At 45.6% G+C, this 16,341-nt stretch overlaps 1 protein-coding gene across 5 annotated transcripts in view; it reads right to left on the reverse strand.

Moving 5' to 3' along the window:
• The window catches only part of ANK3 (ankyrin 3), a 378,647-nt gene that overhangs the window by 261,854 nt on the left and 100,452 nt on the right, over positions 1-16,341 (reverse strand). For all 5 annotated transcript variants that reach the window (XM_090056583.1, XM_090056581.1, XM_090056580.1 and 2 more), the window contains exons 2-4: positions 3,134-3,235; positions 2,580-2,678; positions 2,095-2,193 (exon numbers count right to left, since the gene is read on the reverse strand). In XM_090056583.1, the coding sequence (XP_089912709.1) occupies positions 2,095-2,193; positions 2,580-2,678; positions 3,134-3,235 (300 nt within the window). The remainder of the gene's footprint in view (positions 1-2,094; positions 2,194-2,579; positions 2,679-3,133; positions 3,236-16,341) is intronic.

Here is a 16,341-nt window from a genome sequence, read left to right on the forward strand (position 1 = left end):
TAGTAATCTGATGTGTTGTTAGAAATACCATGGAAAAATGTATTTCTTAAAAATGTATAATTTTTAAATTTATCTTTTTAACACAAATAGCAATTTTGGGTAGTAACAGCTCTACTTTTCTCCTTTATTTCAAATAGTTATAGCTGAGCTACACGTTAATTCACATATTCTGAAATAAGTCAAAATCTCTGTACATTCTGCTATTACTTCCTTATAAAAGTTACGAAGGAAAAGGAGCCTCTTACAGATTGCAACACTGTATGACTTTGAAACTGTTTACCATTTCTTTGAATAAGAAGTTTTCTACCATTCTGGCTTCTTTTCTTTTGTTTTGTCATTATCTATTCTAGCCATGTAATAGTGCAGCTGGTAGAATACTGGGGAAAAAAATCTTAAAATGAGAGATGAAATGCTTTGCTGTGTAACCTGTTACATGATCATTTTAAATACACTGTAAACAAGATTGGATTTCATAGCTGTTTTTTCATTGTTATTGATCACTAGAATGGGATTTAAAGCAGAAAACCACTGCCATCTTCTTACCAAATTTCTCCAGAGCTGTACTAGAAATGGAAAAGATGCTTCTCAAAGACACTTCATCAAAGAATTCCCAGAAAATACTTTTTTGAAGGACAAAGGTGGGAAAGCACATTACCATATCATTCTCATCTTCTGTGTGTGTGTGTGTTGGGCTAACCATCCACGAAAACCCCCCTACCCATGTTACTGACTGGAAAACCAGTTTGATCTGTGGTTGATAAATGTTTTCAAGGGTCCCTCCTCCTGTGGTGGGTCTCTTCCTTCCATTATTGAGCCAGAGGGAAATGGAGGCTGACTGGCCCCAGCTTTAATACCATAAAAACAATAAATATTTGTCCAGGTGTTCCAAGGCTCTTGGTCTCTGTGATTACTCTGTCCTTTCTCCCCGTAGCTATAATAAAGGAACTGTGCTTTTAGGATGCCATTGATCAGACCAATTACCTGTTTCTTGGGGTGCAAAAGGAATTTTTCCCCTTTGGGATAAAAAATTAAGGGAAGCTTAGTGGTTTTTTGCCTTATTTACATGTCATGGAGGCACAGTTAAATGAACATGTGGCATTTAGACCAGAAGTGGAGTCCCTGGCACAGCAGGAGGAGTGGGAGCTCACAGAAGCTCCTCCTGGGAAGCCCTGGTGGGCATCCCAGGAAGGAGTTGCCCCAGGGCCATATAGACAGCCTCAATCAGAGGCACTGTCCACAGGGCTACTGTGGACGGCTGAGACCTCTAGCAAAGACTGAAGCCTGGTAGAACCCAGCAGAATGGCAGATCAGCTGCAACAGACAGAGAACCAACTACGACATCCAAAGAGGAACAAGGCACCCAAGAGCAGGGCAGTATTGAGCGTGGATGTGATATAGGTGAAGAAAGAGGGCCACCAGAGATGCCTAGGAGGAAAAGTGGCATTGCTACGGTCACCAGACCTGGTAGGCTAGAGTGGGGAGAGAACCCAGAACACCATCCTCAACGATGAATGATTCCATCACGGTTGGCGGTAGGCGGGGTGTAGGGGAGGCAGAGCCCCACGAAAAAGCCATGAAGGAAGCAACCCAAGGAGAAGCACCAGGCGAAGTGGAGCCAAAACATCGTCCTCCCAAGTAAAATAAACCAATCATCAAAGATGTAGCAGGTGAGGCTCATGGTGCATAACCCTAAAATCGCCCAGCAACTGACCCTTCATCCTGAAGAAGTCATGGCCAGGCTTGAGCAGAAGTCACATGCACGGCATCCAGTAGATAGACATGGGAGATTACAGTCTAGAACAATAACCAGGGGCAAAAGAGGGGATATGTTCATTTGCCTACCATGGAAGACAAGAGCTAAAGACTGTGATATTAATTAAAGGAAGAACTCCTATTACTTTACCTAAATGATTTTTCTTGCTTTAATTTTATTTACCCTACAAGCTTCCACTGCTCCTGAGTCTGCATTAATGAAAAAAACACCTTTCATTTATACAGTCTTAACTCACAGGTTAAGAAAGCAAAAACACACTGAACTGATGTTGCTGCCTTGCTGCCATTTTTGTACAACAACAGTCAACAAAATTACCTTACCTGAGACTGTGCATTGACATTGGCCACATTTGCAACCAACACTTTAACTACTTCTGTCTGCCCAGCCAGGGATGCTATGTGCAATGCTGTGTTTCCTTTCTGAAATCAGAGAGAGATGAACTGTGAAAATGTTTTACAATGCATTATAAAATTTGCACTTGATGAAAAGTTAATTAAGCCTGTCAACCATGTAACCCATTCCAAAAATATATTATTTTATCATAGTAACACAATGTTTCCAGGGTCAATTATTTTAAAAGATAAAAATTGAAGACAATGTTCTAATGTCATGATTTAATGTTTTTCCTAGTAACACACAGCATATTTATTATAACGTATGAGATCTGTGTTAGACATTTCTTGAGAGCCACACTTCCATGAGAAAACATTTAATAACTTATACTGCTACAATAATGTCTGGAAGTTGATTGACACTTATATAGAATTTGCTCAAACATTTGAAGAGCTAGATAGGAGACTCTCACCTTTGTTGCTGCATCCACATTGGCACCTCGCTGTATCAGTTCTGAGACAACTTCTACATGTCCTTCTTTGGAAGCAAGATGGAGAGCGTTCAACCCATTCTATAAAAAAATATAATGGCAAAGACTGACCCACATTGTCAAGTGCAGTAAACAATATATCATGACACCAAATGATTACATGCCAGAGTGATTATCTCTGGCAAAAGCTATTTTCATATGAACATTATACCTCTTTGGCTACAGGAAATGATATGTATTAACTGAGATACAGACTTTTGCAGTATTAAATATTACATATTATTACAAATCCTAATACAAAAATAGAATAGTAAGATCAAATTCAAGACTGCAGTGGTATCCCAATTGAAGTAAATTAATAACATATCAAAAGATTATAAATTAATTAAATTTTTTCTTGTACAAGAGATGTAAACAGGCCATCAGATTATGATATCAGTACATTAACCAAGTAATTATTGATCTGAACAGCTAATTCCTACACAGGTGAGAGAAGCTGACAGAACATTAAATAAATAATCAAAATATTCTACAACCTGATTGCAAATGTTGATGTCCACTCCACTTTTCAAGTAGTCAAGAGCTTTTTCTAAGTTGCCAGCTCGAGCAGCCCGGAGGTAACTTGCATTTGTGTCAGACTGGGTAGATAAAAAGATAAAAAAACTAGTCAGAAACTAGAGAAGGATACACATCTTTTTGGCACAAAAGAAACACATACATTGTTTTTAAATGTAAACAGAGCACCAAAGTATCCCAAACTGTTTAACATAAAATAGAGGCTAAATACTTAAGTCCTTACTTAAGCCAACTCTTATATGCATCAGTGGGGATTTTGTTCAAGTAAGGATTTAACTTCATGCATATATAAAAATGATGCAACTGTTGTCAGCGGGTGGGGAAATAATCACTGAGTTGACATCTGATATCCTGGCATATCAAGCAAAAAAGTGTTAGATCTCAGGGACGAAATTCTTCACAACACAATTCTACATGAAGGATATCCCTTGTTCCCCTCAAACAGCACTGGCAGACAATGGGCACATCTACGCAAGATGTTTACTGTGGAAATGCCTAATTAGCTCCACAGTATATGTCTTGGCGTCTATACTTGAGCTCCTATTAGGCTACAGTAAACTAAGTAACTCTGCAGCAGGTTAGTACTTGTAAATATAAGCACTATCCTGCTGCAAAGTTTTTTTACTCCACAGCAATGCATGTGTAGAGGCTGATGGGACTGGCTGGGTGTCACAGGGGCACTTAGGTGCCCTGTTCCTAGAATTGGAGAAGGGTAGCTGCCAATCTCCAGGGCAGCTCAGGTGCCGGTTGCTGGGGCAACCAGGCTGGTCACATGACCAGAAGGGGGCAGGGCCGGGCCTTTATAAACAGCCCAGGCCAGAGCCTAGAGAGTAGTTCTCTTCTGGCAGCTGCAGGAGCAGGAGCAGGAGCTCTGTGGGAGAGTTGAGCAAAGCAGAGCTGATGGTTGTAGCCTGACCACCCAAGTGGCTACGGCGTGGTAAGGGTAGAGAGAACCCAGGCTGGGAGGTCATGGCTAGAGAGCCAAGGGAGCGTGGACCGTATGTTATAAGCCAAGAGGCTTCTTGTTGTTGAGTTGCAGCCGATTGGCTTATGTTATTGCTTTGAGTTTAATACCGGAGGACCAGGTGAGGCTGTAGGGGTGCGAGGAGGCCTCACGGGAACTCCCCAGTTGCTTGGGGGTTCCCGGTGCCCTGTGTGGGCAAACGAGTGGTGCCTGGGACATGGCACAGCTGTTCAGTGCCGAGGCGGCACAGCGGGCAGCCCTGTATGGGCGATAGTGAGAGGCCCGAGTAGGGCAGAGGACCCCGCCCAAGGGTCTTAGTACCAGAGTGAAGCCTGTAGGGACTCATTTTGGGCTCCAGGTGTGGGAGCCATACGAGTGAAAGCCTAGGGTGGGTGCTGTAAAGGCGACTAGCCCAGCGAGGGCGAGTCACTGGTTATATAGAGCCTGGAGAAAGTGCCAAGAAGCCGGGGGAGTGGGCACGTGTTGAAGAGAGGCCCCAGGTGGGGCACGTGTAGTAAGAAGCAACCCCAAGAGGGGTATGTATGTGGGACAGTCACCCCAAGAGGGGTGTGGCCTAGAAGGCGTTCCGGAGGGTTTCTGCAGGAATAGGAGCCCCGAGGTACCAAAGGGGCCAGGTAAGGCTCTGGCCACCTGAGCCTAACTGGACAGGAATCCAGAAGGGCCAGAGAGGCCAGGTAAGGCTTAGGTCACCTGAGCCTAATTGGATACTTATTATTGACAGGAACCCAGAAGGGCCAGAGAGGCCAGGGGCTTAGGTCACCTGAGCCTGATTGGATACAGATTGTTAACAGAAACCCAGAGGGGCCCAGAAAGGCTTAGGCCGCCGACCCCAGTGGGCAAAAGCACCACCAGTAAGCCCGATAGAGCTAATGAGTAGAGGGGCGCCCGTTGTGTGACAGGCCCAGGGGCGCCAGACAAGGGGCGCCCGTTGTGTGACAGGCCCAGGGACGCCAGACAAGGGGCGCCCGTTGTGTGACAGGCCCAGGGGCGCCGGGCAGGGCACAGAGAAGAGAAGGACCTGACAATGTCCGGAAGAGCAGTGAGGCTTGGGGCGTGCTAAAGGGGAGGCAGGAGGCACGCATAGCCCTTAAGGCTGGGGGTACTGAGTCACCCCATACGGAACCGAGGATAGTTCAGCATATACTGTGTATTAGGAGATAAAAGGCAGCCTCCCTAATTGAACTATATAACAGCAAAGACGTGGCGGGAGAGGATAGAGGGTGCTGGATTGCCTAATTGACATGGTAGGGGGTGCTAGTGAGATCATGGCTGCTCCTAGGCCCCATGCCGTGACACTGGGGTTCAAAGGTGCTTCATTACAGGGGCTGCCTGCTGCCTAGCCCCACACTGGAGCACCCTTGTGTCACAGCCAGCCCCTCTGCAGCATGTTGAGTTGGGTTGGAGCAGCCCCAGCCTGGCAGGCTGACCCCCCAACACTCTTGCCAGCTGGGGCTGCTCCAATCTGGCTCAATGTGCTGCAGAGCCAGGACGCATGTTCAAACTATGCGCCCAGGAGCAAATAACTCCAACATGATATGTGTTGGAGTTTATTTCTTCTACTTAATTGCATATGTAGATGTGCCCAATGTATCTATTTTGAAAACCACCTATATTCAAAACTGTTGAATTCTACATGTATTCAAAATGGTTTGCAATTTTTTCCCTTAGAACACTTTTAATTTACTGCACTTGACAAAGTTTCAACAAACTAATCAAAAGTTGTAATGAAGCTTGTTGGAAAAAGGACAAAACAGTTCCAATCAGTAATAAGTACAAGTATCGTTGTGCCATTGTACTGCTTTAAGTAGTTTTAATACAGCTTCCTAAATAAGCTATCTTTATGTGGAGATAATTTAGAATATAACATCAGAGACTTGCCTTTTTTTACCAACAGCTTAAAATTGCTATAGCAAAGTTCTTTTAGACGAGGAATAGGCCAATTCTACCATAGACTTCCTCAGGCACCATAGTAATCACACAATTTCTCCTGCCTGTTTCTCCATCGGTAGAAGAGGTATAACAATACAGCTCAGGTTCATTAGAAAGCTTAATTTCCTAATAATGTCAATGTGCTTTAAATCCTTATATGGACATCTAATGAGGCAGAAAATGCAAAATGGATTTTAAGACATCCTGGTACCAATTTTCAGTTTCTCCATTCCTTTCGATTCCTGTCGTTGTCCTCCCTATATTCTGCGATTGTTAGGGACCAACCTGGACTGGTGTACCAATCACAGCTCCTGCAAGCTGTCCCGAAGTCTAATAATTGTCATTTAAACTCATCAGTATGCAGTAATGATAATGTTTAAAAAGAGGCAAAACACTAGGAAAACAGTACAAAGTCTGAAGACTGCCGTCCTTTTTATGCCAATATAAGTAAGAGGGACATTTTACTTTTACTGGAAAGATTTATGTTCCAAAGTAATATGTGTAGGTGGAAAATATAATAAAATAACAACTTTGAACTGTTTTTTGTGGTTTTTGAGACATTTCTTTTTTGTATTACAGTTGACAACTAGCATATAACTTGCCCTGAACTATTTTAATAATCTTTCTTGAACATTACCTATTAAATTCTTTTACATGTACCTCATGAAGCAGCTAATCATCTCAATATACTCAGGAACCAAAAAAAATGTGTGCCTGCTACCATTTATATATTCATTTGCACTGAACTACCATCAAGATTTTAAAGATTTTCATTTGGAAAACAGCTGCAAAAAGAGAAGCAGTCAAGCAATTTCATTTAGATCATCTGAGCCATGCAATGCAGATTAATACAGAAGACAAGTCACCTTCTTAGTAGTTAGCAACAGCAGTCACCAGGGTAAAAACATGTCAGTATTTTATTAGTGTTACCAAAGATATAAGGGAGGGAGGACTGAACAGTCTGGGAATCTTTTCCGTCACAGTTTAATGGCATGTCTATTTGGCATAGTCAGCAGGTGGACAATAATTAACATCAGCTGTTTACAGCTGCTTTTGCAAGGAGGAGAGGCTTTAGAGAAGCTTGATGTGAAAAATCAGTTCCAGCCAGTTGGATTAACTCAGGCCAGGCAAGGAATGGTGTTATAAAAATGTTTAATAGTTCCCATTGCAAAAATTCAAAGAAAAAAATGGAGAAGGAATTGGAAAGAAGGACTATTAGTTCGTTTCTAACCCAATATTACAATATTGAGAAGGGGCAACATGCGTCTTATCAAGGGACTCTCCTGGAAATCTCAAAAGCTAAGCCTCAAAAGTAAGCAAATGTAGAGGTCAGGTTGATTTTACAACATGGTGATGTACAAAAGAAGACAGTGGGTTTGAATTCATTTAGTCCAAGCATGATTGACTTGTACACAAGAAAATTCTTTCCTGAAATAAATGCAGCAAATTTAGTATTCTCTGAAAATACAATGCCCTCCCTGGCAACTCAAAACCTGTTCAGCAGGTTTTCCTAAAACTTTCTAGAAAATTCCAGGAACCCATGAATTCCTTTCTGTAGAGTATCAGCTTCAACAGGAGGAGTGAATGGCTGTACATTACTTTTAGCTGTGGAGGCCACCTAATAACCCACAGTCCTCTTCTCTTCATTCCTTCCTTCAAAGGAGAGGAAGGGAGAGAGGGTCCTATCTCCCTGGTACTCCAGCCAGGGGTAAGCTGTCAGGGAGCCCTTTGGGGACTCTGCCCTGAAAAATTCCCCGCCCCCCCCATCTCCTGCCAATCACCTGACTGGCAGGGCGGAGGGCATTCTCATGCAGTGGGAACCCTCCTGGACCCCCTGGAGAGATGGCCCAGGGATAATGACCTTCAGCCCTCCCCTCCCCCCAACTCCTCTGGGTTGACCTGGAGTGCAGGAGGCTGGGGGGGAGGGGAGACTCACCTACAGTGACATGGCTCCCAGGGATTTGGGTGCATTACTGCTGTGAATGTCCCAAGCAATCTTCCAGTTGACCAAGAGGAATGTGGGGGGTGAGAGGCAACCGTGCTGAGATAGTAAGGTTCCCAGGCCCCACAGTTTGGATTGAAGAGAGTGTAGCGAGCAGGGTCTATTATCTTGTGGCAGGAACCAGGACAGTTCCCATCCATGGAGAACAGCCCCCTGTCCCCCCACCGATCAATTGACTAATGGGATAGCAGGGGCATTTCCCCCCAGGCTCCATGTGAAAGAAGCAGGCTATGAATCAATGGATTTCACTAATGCTCCCTGGCAGGATAGCTTGCCAATGTAGCTCTCCAGTCAAGGTGCTGAAACTGCTGTATGCTCCAACTCCAGGGTATTTTTCTAGCAGTAAATAATAAAAATAGGGGAAAAAAAAAATAAAGGAAAAAAAATAGTAAAAGATTCGACAGAAATGACTACTGATAGGAATGATCACCTATCCACGACTGTAAAATTCTCTCTTAATATGTGTGCTTCTGCATTCTTCACTAGCTGACATTTCCAAATGATTTGAAGAGAGAGCCCCATGCAAAGAGCACTCTTATGGTTTCGTTTCTTGAAGGATCTCTCAAAGGTTTTCAGCAACTTATTTAAATCTTAATATTCCTGTGACATGCCCTACATTCCAGGAATCTATTATATCCATTTATATTATTTTTATATTTTATTTCTGGCAAGGAAATGCAGAAGGATATTAGCTCTTGGCCTTTCCTCTCCTATCAAATGTCAAAAAATAATAGTGTAGGATATATTTCAAAATATGATGTCCTTTATATGTTTATGCAACCACTAACTGGGACAGCATTCTGCAATGTGTTACTGAGAAGACTTATTTTAGGCCATTTCCCATAATTATTAAAAATGCAGAGTTTTATTAATCTCCAATGTTATGTTCAAATATGTGAATATCTGCAGCACCTTGTAGCTTCTGTTACCAGTGCTTTCATGCTGGTGGGGACTACGCTCAGATCATAAGTATTTAGCTATGGAAAGGCTATTTAGACAATGACTCACATTTGTAGGATTTATGAGAACAACATTTCCAGCATACTGTTTTTGGGGAAAAGGATTGCTGGATATTTAAGAAAAAAACAACTTACTGTATTTACCAAAATCCAAGATGCATCCAAGATGTCAAATTCAAGATAATCACCCAATAATTACATTCTATATTTGGAAAATTTATATTTTTAAAATAATTTTCCAGGTATACAATCTAATTACAAGAGCGTCACCTTAAATCTGACCATCCACACTGCTACACTGGGAAAGCAGCAAGAGCAGCAGCATGGATGCAGGCAGCTGGAGAATACAGGCAACCCCCTTCCCCCTCCATTTCTTCTCCATGCAGCATGCCCTGCCCGCTCAGGTGCCTGCATGCCTGCCACTGCTCTGCTCCCTCCCACCCCCACTTATGGTCAGGACAGGGCTCCAAGTCCATTTTCTTCTAGGGCATGGAGCACATGGAAGTGTGGTCCCTTCCTAGCTATGCAGCAGCATCTGTAGTTCTGGGTGTCAGAACTCTGCCACTGCTGATTGGCCAGGCAAGGGATGGTGCTTCCATGTGCCCCATGCCCCAAGAATGAAAGGAACTGGAGTCAGAGCTTTGCCTGACAGTAAGAGGGTGGGAAGGGGATAAAGGCTGCCAGGCAGAGTTGTGGGGCAAGTGGCTACTGAAGCTCTGACTCTGGCTCTGACCTGGGCCCTAGGTTTGGAGTTGGAGCTGCAGCAGCTGCCTGCTCACCTCCACGCCTCCTTGAAATCAAATCAAAGATGAGGGGATTTTTTCCTCCATGTTGAATGGGGAAAAAAACTTTGGCTTGGATTAAAGTAAATACAGTAATAACCTTTAATAATTGGCAGTACTGTACATTTCAATGTACCTTACTATAATACAGCAGAGTTCTTTTTTCATTTTGGGAGCAGGGGTTTATTTTTACTTCTATATGTATTAGTAGCTATTGTGAAGGGAAACCCCAAGCAGGTTCTGTTTGTGGTGGAGCAGGATGTATTCTGGCTACAGTCCTAACATAAAGATGCTAACCATGCCTAACATTTGTTTTGGGAGGGATGGGGGGGAAGGGAGCAACAATCTCCTTTTAAGGGATGAACTTAAGTTACTTCCATTTAAAAAACAAAGCCAGTCTTGCAGCAGCATGAGAAAAAAATCTAAGAAAACTTACTGCGCTGGTATATGTTTTGATGGGAAGAGTAATCCTGTTCCAATATGACTATAGTGCCAAGTCAAATCCAAAGAGATACTTAGCTGATCTCCTAGTAGGCGGTCTCAGGCCCACAGCCCCAAGGAGCCCGGCAGAAATTCCCTTTACCCAGGGGTGTTGGGAAGGAAGGGGCCGATATTTCCCCCGCCGGTATAAAGAAGAGGCCGGAACTGGAAAGCGGCAGCAACGCAGAACCGGAAAGAGGAGGAGAAGGAGGTGGAGCAGGCCGGTGCACACTGAAGGGAACGCTGAATGTGACGTTGAACACTAGTAGGAGCCTCTGGCAGAGAGCAAAACCCCAGCGGGGTTTTGGAACACAGTTTACTGGCCCCTGCGGGGAGTAGAACTGTTTTACCGGCCAGGAGCTGGCTGAGCCCAGCGGTAGAAGGGTACCCTAATAACCCTAATAGAGGGGCACTATTGACTTTGGGTACCATAGTCCCTGTAATAGGGGCACAGTTCAGTAGTGAACTTAAGTTGTTAAAAAGGAATCTCGTCAAGCCTTACAAGGGGGCTCTCCGAGAGCCAACAAAGGGGTGCTTGACCCCTCGAAGGTCAAGCTTAAGTTGGAAGGTGGCTGCAGACAGACGGAGCAGCTACACAGATCAGGGGAACCTTCTTGGTTGTCATGTTTGTTTTGATTGACCTTTCTTTTGTGGATTATCTGGGAGGTACTGAGGATACGTGGCCGGACCAACCGGTTGGCCACCACCCGGTGGAACGGGCAAGGGTGTAGGGGGCAGAGCCCTCAGAAACTCGGGACCTCACGAGACGCTGGGGAGACTCATAATTGGACTACACGCTGAGACATCTGAACCAACTCCATTAATATCAAGTCATGGCAGGAGAAACGTACATGTGTGAGACCCCAATTATAGCTGATGACACTCTAGGCAAGTGGCAGGCGGCGTCTGTTAGGTCCACAGGGGACGGCGATCTCCGACAGTGGTGCATTGGCCAGGAATGCCAGCAGTGGTCTCTTTAGAGGGATCCAAATGGAGCACCAAACAGGATTAACAGGGACAGAATCCCTACAACAGGCCATGAATTTGATGGCACAGGTGCTGCAGCAGCAGCAGCAGCAGCAAGCCTTAAGGCAGACAACTATACAGGAGCACATGCTCCAGCAACAGGTTTGGGCACAAAGGGCCCCGTGGGACATTAGAATGCCCAAAAGGACTAAAGAGGATGATCCAGAGGCCTTCTTGGAAATTTTTGAAAGGACAGCCATAGCCTCTGGACTAGAAAAAGCAAAATGGGCAGGACAGTTAGGGGTCCTGTTGATTGGTCAGGCCCAGGCGGCATATAGGGCCATGACACAGATAGATGCACAGGACTATGATAAGGTGAACGGTGAGATATTACAAAGACTCAATATAACCCCGGAAAGACACCGGCAGGCATTTAGAGGGAAGAAACCAAAGGAGGAGAAAGTACCCGAATATTGTGAAAGCCTGGTAGATTTGATGAATAAATGGCTTAAAACAGAGGTCAATTCTAAGGAAGAGATTTGCGATCAAATACTGTTGGAACAGTGTATAGTGGATTTGGATGAGGACACCCAGAGATGGGTAAGATGCCATTGCCCGAAGTTGTCCTCAGAAGCCCTGCAATTGGCCGAACACTTTGATATGGCCCGAGGAGAAATGCGGCGGGATCAAAGTACAAGAGGGACAGGGACAGACTGTGGGCAGGAGGCAAACCTGAAATGGGAAAAAGAGAATAAGGGAAGCAAGAAAGGAAGTCCTCCAGAACTGGTCTGCTTTACCTGTGGTAAAAGGGGCCATATAGCCTGAAATTGTCCTCGGGGTTTACGGACGATGCCTGGACCAAGGGGAAATGTGACAGAATCCACAGACCACCGGACAGGATCAAGGGAAACCCAAGAGGCGGAATTGATGGACTGTGGAGTGGGGGACAGTTCGACAGATACAGTGCAACCCCTACCTGAGGTGATTGTGTGGGTAGAAGGCCGGCCAGTTCAGGCCATGGTAGGTACTGGGTGTGCCCACCCAATCGCTGGTGCGCCCATCATTGATTGCTTGGAAACAAGCACTGAGATGTGCCGGCGTGCAGATGGTATGCCTCCATAGGCAAAAGACCTACTATGAATGATGTTTGTTGAATGTCCAAGTGAATGGGATTAGTAGAAGAATCCCGGTGGGATTAGAAGAGAAAATTTTGTATCCCATGATATTGGGTCGAGATTAGCCAGAGATATGTGAAGTTTTAGCATCACTCCGTAACTCCGAGAGCCCTAGAGAAGGACTAGTTGGAGCAGGTCCAGAGATAGAGGCGCTAGCCAGTAGCAGTCGATTCTGTAAGGCCCAGGAGAGCAATGAAGAACTGAGGGCCTTCCAAGAAACCAAACAATCGACCAACAGGTAACACTCCCCGAACAAAACAATCCAGTGCCCCGAGTTGAGACACGGAATCATCTGTTATATCGGATTAAGCGGGGTAAGGCTGAAGGGGAGGAGGTCGTACAATTAGTCATACCCAGACCTTACAGAGAGCCACTTCTATGCCTAGCTCATAGGAATCCCTTGGGGGGACATCTAGGAAAAAATAAGACCGAAGCCCACTTAGCTAGATGGTGCTTTTGGCCCCACAGGTATGAGGAAGTGGAAGGGTTCTGTAAGGTCTGTGAGCTATGTTAGAAGGTGAGCGTTTATAAGCCCCCCAAGGTACCCTTGCAGCCGATGCCGGTGGTTAGACAGCCTTTTGCTAGGGTGGCTTTAGATGTAGTAGGCCCTTTGCCTCGGAGTGTAGCAGGACACCAATTTGTGTTGGTACTAATAGACTATGTGACTAGGTTTCTGGAGGCTATCCCACTGCGAGCAGTTATAGGACCCAAGGTTGCAGAAGAGTTAATGAAATGGGTGGCAAAATTTGGTATATCTGGGAGATTATTACCGACCAGGGGTCTAATTTTATGTCCCTAGTATTGGGGGCCATGTGTAAAGTATTACAGTATTACAGATCCATTACTTAAAGACGGCGGTGTACCACCCCAAACAAATGGTCTGGTGGAACGCTTTAATGGCACTCTTACAGGGATGTTATGCCGATGCTCGCAGATAGAGCCAAAAAAATGGAACCTGATGGTCCCTCCCTTGCTATTTGCGATTAGGGATGCCCCGCAAGCCTTGTTGGAATATTCCCCTTTCGACTTAACATTCAGACCCAGGCCCTGGAGTCTATTAGATACAGTGAGAGAAGGGTGGGAGGCAGACCCAAACCCAGGAAGAGGACCCTCAGAGTACGTGAGGGATTTAAAAGAGCATCTCCAGTTGGTAAGGGAGGTGGCATAAGAGAACTTGAAGCAGGCTCAAAGCAAACAAAAGGAAAGATATGATGTGCACGATAAGGAGAGGGAGTTAAAAGTAGGACAAAAGGTGCTAGTGCTGTTGCCTAGCTCAACTAGTAAATTCTTGACCTGTTGGCAAGGCCTGTTTTACAGTACTAAGAGTAGGACCCGTGGATTATGAGGTATTGCGCTCAGGGGCAAAAAGGGAGAAAGAGATATATCATATAAATCTTCTTAAGGAATGGCATGAGCCTGAAGGCCTCCTGATTTCTCCTGATCCTGAGCTGGAGGAATTTGGGAGACAAATTACAGATAACCCGGAAGACCCCAGAAATGGAGATAGGGTCCTCGTAGGGAGGCAATTGGAGATAGGACAACTGAAACAGTTGCAAGATCTGATCAAAGAGTTTAGGGATGTCTTCACCGATAGGCCGGGGAAAGCTGCAGGGGTTGAACATAAAATCATGACCAAAGAAGGTCAGGTAGTACAAGAGAAATGGCGGAGGATCCCATACCATAGATACCAACCAATCAAAGAGGAACTGGAAAAGATGTTGGCTCAGGGGATCATAACACCATCCCACAGCCCATGGCGTAGCCCATTAGTAGCTGTGACCAAACCCAATGGGAGTCTGAAGCTGTGCGTAGATTTTCATAAGCTAAATGCCCTGACACAATTTGATGCGTTTTCCCATGCCGCAAGTGAGCGAGTTAGTAGAGCGTATAGGTCAGGCGAGGTTTATATCCACGCTTGATTTATCCAAAGGCTATTGGCAAGTGCCTTTGAGAAGGGAAGACCAACCCAAGACCGCCTCTGGTACACCTTGGGGCCTTTTTGAGTTTAAAAGAATGCCATTTGGGCGTAATGGGGTGGCCACCACTTTTCAGAGGCTGATTTGATTGGATACTCACACCTCATCAAGGTTATGCCTCTACGTATACTGATGACACAGAATATACACCGAAATGTGGGAACAACATCTAAAGGCTTTAAGGGCCATCTTACTCGAGCTTAGGCAAGCAGGACTAATGGCGAACCCAAAGAAATGTGCGCTGGGAAAAAGAGAAACTAAGTATTTGGGATTCCTAGTCGGGCAAGGACGAGTGAGACCTCTCGCTGACGAAGTGAAAGCATTACAGAGTATGCCACTCCCACAACAAAGAAACAAATGCGGGCCTTCTTGGGACTTGCAAGTTACTATAGGAGGTTTATACACAAGTTTGTGGAGATAGCAAACCCCTTAGTTGAGACGATTAAGGGTAGAAAGACGTATGGCATCGACTGGAGCGCGGATCGACAGAGAGCCTTTGAAGACCTCAAGCAGGCCTTGTGCCAAGAGGTAATCCTCCATACCCCCAATTTCGCACTACCCTTCACTCTGCAAACTGACGCATCGGCATTCACGCTAGGAGACATTTTATCACAGGATATTGTTGGAGTGGAGCAGCCAATAGCTTAAGCTAGTCGGAAGCTGAACGAACACGAAAAAAGGTATTCCACGGTGGAACATGACTGTCTAGCTATTCGGTGGGGGGTGGACTATATTCGTTATTACCTCTTGGGTCACGAATTTAAGTTAATAACTGACCATGCTCCTTTGAGATGGTTAAATACTGCAAAAACAGATAATGCCCACATAATGAGGTGGGCCCTGGCTCTCCAACCTTTTCGATTCTACGTTGCATACAGGCCAGGGAAGGAGAACACAGTGCCGGACTTCCTATCACGTTGTGATGAAGAAAGCTCCAGCGCAGAGCCAAAAGAAAAGAAAGAGGTGGAAGGTAAAGAAGCCAATCAAAGCATAGTAAGGCAAGAAGGTGAAACACCTTGTGGCTTCTTGAGGGGCGGGATATGTGAGAGAGAGAAGGAGCCAGCAGGCTCCAAGGCTTCCGGACTAAGCAGAGGGTCAGCGGCCCCAGGCCCACAGCCCCAAGGAGCCCGGCAGAAATTCCCTTTACCCAGGGGTGTTGGGAAGGGAGGGGCCGATATTTCCCCCGCCGGTATAAAGAAGAGGCCAGAACTGGAAAGCGGCAGCAACGCAGAACCGGAAAGAGGAGGAGAAGGAGGTGGAGCAGGCCGGTGCACACTGAAGGGAATGCTGAATGTGATGTTGAACACTAGTAGGAGCCTCTGGCAGAGAGCAAAACCCCAGCGGGGTTTTGGAACACAGTTTACTGGCCCCTGCGGGGAGTAGAACTGTTTATTTACCGGCGGGGAGCTGGCTGAGCCCAGCGGTAGAAGGGTACCCTAATAACCCTAATAGAGGGGCACTATTGACTTTGGGTACCATAGTCCCTGTAATAGGGGCACAGTTCAGTAGTGAACTTAAGTTGTTAAAAAGGAATCTCGTCAAGCCTTACAAGGGGGCTCTCTGAGAGCCAACAAAGGGGTGCTTGACCCCTCGAAGGTCAAGCTTGAGTTGGAAGGCAGCTGCAGACAGATGGAGCAGCGACACAGATCAGGGGAACCTTCTTGGTTGTCGTGTTTGTTCTGATTGACCTTTCTTTTGTGGATTATCTGGGAGGTACTGAGGGTACATGGCCGGACCAACCGGTTGGCTACCACCCGGTGGAACGGGCAAAGGTGTAGGGGTGGTGGAGCCCTCAGAAACTCGGGACCTCACGAGATGCCGGGGAGACTTATAATTGGACTACACGCTGAGACATCTGAACCAACTCCATTAATATCAAGTCATGGCAGGCGAAGCGTACGCGTGTGAGACCCC

Source organism: Crocodylus siamensis, chromosome 7 (genome assembly GCF_052110815.1).
Source record: "Crocodylus siamensis isolate JL-2025a chromosome 7, ASM5211081v1, whole genome shotgun sequence".
In the NCBI taxonomy this organism is placed as follows: Eukaryota; Metazoa; Chordata; order Crocodylia; family Crocodylidae; genus Crocodylus; species Crocodylus siamensis.